Source organism: Pinus tabuliformis, chromosome 4_1 (genome assembly GCF_031772625.1).
Source record: "Pinus tabuliformis cultivar Carrire ecotype Pingquan chromosome 4_1, CPIR1, whole genome shotgun sequence".
In the NCBI taxonomy this organism is placed as follows: Eukaryota; Viridiplantae; Streptophyta; class Pinopsida; order Pinales; family Pinaceae; genus Pinus; species Pinus tabuliformis.
In genome coordinates, this window is record NC_142303.1 from 237439731 (window position 1) to 237446870 (window position 7140).

The following is a 7140-nucleotide window of genomic DNA, read 5'->3' on the forward strand; positions in this document are numbered from 1 at the left end:
TGAGGGAAACAAAATGCTATATTAAAGCTTTTCGAATGAAGACATAAATTAAATAAACTTGACTTCACAATTAAAGCTCGGTTAATTTGTAGATTAAACATATCGAGGGCCGTTTTAATTATTAGTTTTATAATTAATTATGATGAAGAAGAAGAATAATGGTTAACGCCTTGTTGAGACTAAACAATGATCTATCGATCTAAAAAAACATATTATTTATTTTGATTTAAAATTTTATTCTTATCCTCAAAAAGCTTGGAGAAAAGCTTCCCTAGCTCACTATAATTTTGACATTATAAGTTACTTTTGACATACAAATAAGCCGCTTTTAATAACTAAAGTTTTAATTATTAGTTTTAAAAATAATCATATAAATAGGCCGCTTTTAATAACTAAAGTTTTAATTATTAGTTTTAAAGTTAATCATATAAATAGGGCGTTTATTAACTAAAGTTCTTGATTGAACGTTATGTGATATAGATGTTTGTGTTAATGTCGGGTGAAGTTGAGGTTAATAGTTTATTTCAAAACATAATATACTAAAAAGATGTTTAATAGGGCAGTAAAGTAGAGTAGTTGTAAAGTATTTTATTAAGTCATCTTTTAATGATATGATTGATATTTTTATGTTGTGTTTGGGGTGTATAATATATTTTAAGATTAGAATGAAGAGTATGAATAAAATTAATTATTGAATTAAGAAGTTTATTTTATAATTGAATATGATGTGTAATTTTGTGAATATGTTATTAAAGTTGAAATTTTATTTATTTTGATTAAAATAAAAATTGTGAAAATTTTATTAAAAAATAATTATATTAAATATTAAATAATAGACAATCATAGACTTCCTAAGCTAGCTTTAAATTCCAGCCAAAATCACCTAAGGGTTAACCGAGGATGGCATAAGGACACAAGGGCCTGGTTAAACTATTGGGAGATCAATGAGAATGATGCTTTGCAAAACATAAATAACATTAAAGATATTGTTACTTCCAAGTTCAAAGAAAAATTGTGGTGTGAGAAAGATTTAGCGTCTAAAAGAAAATTAAGTTATTATAAGAAGGTCATCAACCCCACCCTTGAAGATCAAAAGTATCTCTCTATTCTAACTAGCTCAAAGAAGAAAATTAATATAGCAAAGATTAGAACGAATTCTCATGAGCTCCATAGTGAAACTGGCCGCTGGGTAGTTCCTAAAACGCCATGGATGGAAAGGATCTGCCATATTTGTGAGAATAGGAGCATCGAGGATGAAAACCACTTCCTCTTAGAGTGCCCTGCATACAACCACATTAGATCTCAATTTCACAACCTTTGTTACAATACTGACCTTCCTAGCCTTTTACAATGCCAAAAATTATAGTGAACTCGGGAGGCTTCTCTCCAAGATTTTTGAGCATAGGAATAAAATCTTAAATCAAAATTTGTCTTTTTAGGTCCGATAGATCATTATTTAGTCTCAGCGGACGTTAACCATCATCATCATCATCAATATGTTTATAAAAAAATTTGCAAATAAAAAAATAAATTCTTCTAATTATTATTAAATCCGTATTTAAAATAAATCTATACTCGTTTATAATTATAATTATTTCATTTTATTATTATTAAAAAAATCTGCAACTTGGCATTTGCCAAAATTTGAGATGATCGAGTATTATGTATAAACGATGGAAGTAAGCAAAGGTTTTTAAAAAAGTACACTTTACATACTGTTTACTCCACAGTAAAGATATGTAATAGTTGAAAGTCATAATTAAGTCACTATAGACTGTCTGATGAATGAAAAACACGATTTCTCTATGTGGAAAATGCTGCCATCTTCTAGATAATGCAACTTTTATTGATGTTTAGTTTAACAGTTAAAAACCCTTCCACCCGTACACAGTGGATAAACCCATGATCGCTTTATGTCACGTCACTTGATTGGACTAGACATCATTAAGATTCCCACGTGGTTGCAAAAAGCTGTCTCGCGCTTCCAAATTAACGCAGTGCTTTTACAAATCAAAATCAAAATGATTAATAAAAATAATACAATTAAAATATCATTCCGCATCCTGAACCCCAACCTCGGGAGTCGGGTAAGTTGGGGAACCTAATTACAGCTATACAAATCGAAAGTGCTCAAAGCTTCAAACCAGACAGGTAAGTAACTCCAGTCGACGGCAGCCATTTGTTGCCGTCAATGAACTGAGCCACAGTGAATGAGTTAGCCTCTACCGAATTATTCAAGGAATGAAACCCGGGCCACTGTACACGGTTGGCCACCCCTGCGCCTGGTCCGAAATTCATGTACTCCCCATAATACAGAGTGTCCAGATTTAGGTTGGAAGCATTCCATGGCACCCAACCCTGAGGATGAATAATGTCGCCCAGGTAAGATTGCATGATTACAGTTCGCGAGAATGGTCTCCATGGTCTGCCAAGATATGCTGGGAACAATGATTTCACCGGGGCCAGGTCGGGGGCAGCGCTGATATTGCAATTATGTATAGATGTCCCAGTGTTTTGATTTGGATCTTTTCTGCCTTGAGCCGTCACGGTAATTGTCTGGTTAGTCAGCGGTTTCCTCGCCAGTATTATGCAGTTCTGAAAAACAACGGCGGCATTCCCGAATATGAAATCGACCGTACCGTAGATCTTGCATTCTCTGTAGAATTGGCGAAGGGAATGAGCGTAGAGAGTGTCCTGGTAACCCTTCATGCTGCAACGGTAGAATACGGATTGATCTGATCCCACTCGAAGCGCCACCGCCTGGTTCTTGAATGGCCCGGCCGTGTTCTCAAACCCAATATCGCGGGCAATAAATCCACTGCCTGATACCGCTGCAAGAGGAGAGGGCATTGGATTTAGACAGCTCAAAGTATTAAATAATAATAATAAACCTAAATTAATGTTAAACTAGTTTGAGAATTTTTTGGTGAGTGAGATAAGAATAGTCTTCGAGATTTAACCGTTAAAATCAGTTTATCGAAGCGTATACACTCTACTTCTCTGCTCTACACTTTTCAGATTTTGAAGTTTAAACTTTTAAGTAACCATTAAATTGGCTTTATCTTTTTTTTTTCTCTCTGCTGTACACTTCTTAGATTTTGAAGTTTGAACTTTTAAGTAACCATTAAACACTAAATTGGCTTATCTTTTTTTTCCAACTTTTTTTTTGAAAATTTAATAGTTACATTTGCTAAAATCAGTTTACTGAGGTTTCTTCTTCTAAGTAATTTTTACTTAGAATTTAATCATTAAATTCACTCAGAATTATATATATATATATATATATATATATATATTATTATTATCTGGCACCACATTTTAAATGTTGTTAATGGTAATAATCAGCCTTAGCAAATAAGTTTATAATGACCACTAATGTAGTAAACCCTAATAATTCTAACAATCTTGATCATCTCACACCACAATCTTGGTCATCTGACACCACATTTACTAATATGATCGATACTAATGAACCTATAGTAAACAAACATAACCAGATTAATAAATTTAATTACTAACTCTACTAAAATAACTTAATTGGATGTAAGTACATACTCTACTCTAAATTATACTCGTCTAAATTTGAGATTGCTTATACTCCTCTAAATTTGAAACTGTAACTCTATATTTCAAAATTGTAACTATTAATACTAGATTTCTGAACAGTAAGCGCTCACCAAAAGTTGCAGAGTGGAACGTTGTTGTGCCGTCAAATACGTTGAGATTTCCTGTAACTACTGTGGAATCCATGCCGTCTCCAATAAACATGAGATTCGTCTTTTTCTTCTTGATCACAACTTGTTCATGATACACGCCTGCCTTTACATGTATAACGTACCTCTTAACGCTATTATCAGGAGCCGCAATGACCGCGTCGGTAATATTTGTATAATTACCCGTACCGTCCAACGCTACCACGACGTCAGCGGTTACATTGCTTTGCGGAACCTGCAACAGCCTGCGATCTCCAGCTGATAACCATCCGGGGAAACCATTTTCTTCAGACCCAAAATCATGACGATCGAGCCCGCTCTCAAGATCGAGGAGACGTCTATTTTGGGAATTAGGGGGCCGCTTCATATCATCTAATCCAAAGGAAATTTTATTGAACATGGCAAGAGAATTGCTGACTAATTCGGAGATTTGAATCACTCCGCCCAGAAACTGGTTTTTGAGAACTCCAGCTGCAGTGGCGAATCCTTCCATGCAGGTATCTTGATTGGTGAGACCCGCGCTGAGAAATGTCTTCACATCGCCGGGAGCGTTTGAGCTGAACTTGGAGAGGGCTTGGGAGAGATCATCGACTGTCATATCCAGTAGTTCGAGACAGTCCTCGAGAGCATCCCGTTCTAATCCAGGGGCCACTTCCCCTGTCATCTTCGAACCGACCATGAATGTCCTCTCCACTACGCCAATCAATGCCTTCACCATAACATTGACGACCTGAGGAGGATTTGCTTGCGTGGATTCAGCGGAGAAGCCTGCGAGAGTCGAAACGCAGACCTGTGGGTGGGGCATCCCGTCGCAAGCTCCTTTGATAAATTCATCTGATGTTCGAATCGCCTTGACAGAAGTTCTGAATGCTATACGACTGTTCTTGGACTGAATATGTTGGACAGAAACACAAATTACAACGGCTAGAAGCAAGGCGGAAGCCACAGCAATAAATAGACCAGTCCTCCTGGTGAACAAACGCTGCTTTACTCTGTCAACATTACTACTGCAGCTAAAAAAAGAATTCATCGTTCTATGCTGTTCCCTCTAGTCTATTCTCCGCATGTATACAGATCTGAGATACAGATTTTGCAGATATAAGTCTATGCCGTGAAGTGTAGTCAAGTTGCCATGGAATTTATGAGATTCAAGAGGGCAGTTCGGCTTTTATTTCGTCTGAGTGCATCGTGTGGGTCATTATCAGCCCACCGTGATTCGTTGCTGGTGGTATTTGCCTTTGCCGACGCTGTCTATTACCCGAAAGTTTCCTGATACCTTCCTTACTGGTAAAATGAATTTTCTATGGACCATAGATGGATCCTTAAACGGAGGACTAAACTGGGTCCGCTGTATAATATCCAGTTCATTAATTTTTTGTACAGCTTAGATGATAGCGACTTGAGAACGTGTTAGGCCGAGGGCTGCAGTTCGAAACCTCCATGCCTGTACATGGATTTCATATCTTGCTGACATGACCATGTTATTAATAATAATAGCCACGAGATCTGGATCTTGCTTTACAGCATTCAAACGCGCTTTACAGTACTACTAGAACGCCGCGGCGTCAATTATTTACTTGCTAAGAGTTTCCTTGGAGTTATGATTCTCCAAAAAATTAAAGAAGAAAAAAAACAGATGTTGACGATAGGGTAAGGTTGATGACGGGATGAATAGCTTTAATATGGGTTAAATAATATGTGATCTACTTGATGTCAGTGCCGTGCATTGGATGGTAGAGAATTTTACCGAGGAGTGTGATATGGGCTATCCTATGGCCCAGAAAATTAGTTTGCTAATGGATGGTATATTCTTAATATTGGATTTTGGCAAGTTAATAATAAATTATATATTTGTTTTTATTATATGGTTATCTATAAGTTTATAGTGTGGAGGATATAAGCAATATGAAAATAAGTCTTATTACTAACTCCGGTCTCTCTAGTTTTGTTGTTTGGAATTGATTTGCAGTAGTCTCACTCATGTCCAAATCTGTGGAGGCCTCACCCATATGCCCTTAGTGTAAGAGGATACAAACAATATGAAAGCAAGTCCCATCACTAATTCTGACCTCCAAAATTTTGATACTTGAAATTAATTTATAATTTATAGTAGTCCCACCAGTGTTAGATTTTGATAAACCAATTATATAATTGTAGATATATAACCCCATATTTAATATCCATTAGCCAACCACATATTTGCTTCCATCATACCGCTCCTTTTTTCTAATGGCCCTCTTTTTCTGGCTATTTTTCCCTTACAAAGTCTTTTCAACCCATGCCTTGAGTGGAGGCAGATTCTGCTCATCATTGAGATGTGATAGTTTACAATTTGAACCTGAAATTTAATGATCCATAAATTCTATATAAATCAATTAGTGTACACTTTATAACAAGTAAATAGCATTGTTATTAATCACATAAAAATAAACTAAATAATAAAAATCAATTGGTATACATTTTCTAAAGAAAAATCAATTGTTACTTTACTAAATATATGATTAATATTGAGAGATGTTTAAAAATAATTAAATTTTAAATAAGAAAAATGCTTTTTATAATAAAATTTTAAAAATTATTGTTTTAGGATTTAGTAAACTATTAGATATAATTGTTATATTTTTATATCGTTAATAAATGAAAGTTGAATTTAGGAAAAAAATTACTTTATAGAGTTGATATATTTGTTATGTTTTTATATCGTTAATAAATGAAAATTGAATTTAAGAAAAAAATTACTTTATAGAGTTGAAACTTTATATTGCAATTTTTGGAAATTATTTATTTTATATTCCTATTTACTATTAGGAGAAATTTAATTCAGGGTTAAAACCCAGGAAATTTTGATTTGAAGTTTAAACCATTCAAATCTACGTGAATTCCCCAACTCCACACGGGATTTTAAACAAAAATGATGAAAAAATAAACCGTTAAAAGATAAAAATATATTAAAAATTGGACTAAACGATTAAGATATTCCAATAGCCATTTGTATTTCCTTTTAGTTGTTTTAGTTAAAAATGTATTTGAAATGTTTTTTAGTGAGGGCTTTTGTTTAGTTTTTTTAACATAGTGGAAAATTTATAGTAATTTAGTTGTCAAGTTAATAATAAGATAATTATTATTAAATATTATTCAAGAATATAATATATCTTATGATTATTAGATATTATTTTTTGGGATTCAACTTTGTTAAAAAAGTTATTCATTTATGATCATTTCTCATGATTATTTAATAGTCTATTTAGGACTCATTGTATCAGGTAATCTATCGGGGATCGCCTCTACAGTTTTCCCCACAATCAAGCCCACTTAGCTTGCTACACCAGTGCCTTATGAACCATTCAAGTAGAGCTCCTTTCACTCTTATGTATTTAAGTATTGAGCTAGATATCAGTTTTTGGGATTCAAATGCCTTAAGAAAGTC

General features: G+C 34.2%; 1 protein-coding gene across 1 annotated transcript; it reads right to left on the reverse strand.

Annotated features, from left to right (window-relative positions):
- Positions 1-1808: 1808 nt before the first annotated feature.
- LOC149175130 (putative pectinesterase/pectinesterase inhibitor 32) lies at positions 1809-5169 on the reverse strand. Its single transcript, XM_089419526.1, has 2 exons — positions 3678-5169; positions 1809-2831 (listed from the first exon to the last, which is right to left on the reverse strand). Exons 1-2 carry the CDS (start codon positions 4741-4743, stop codon positions 2131-2133), a joined length of 1767 nt encoding a protein of 588 aa, XP_089275652.1. The 5' UTR covers positions 4744-5169; the 3' UTR covers positions 1809-2130.
- Positions 5170-7140: the final 1971 nt, after the last annotated feature.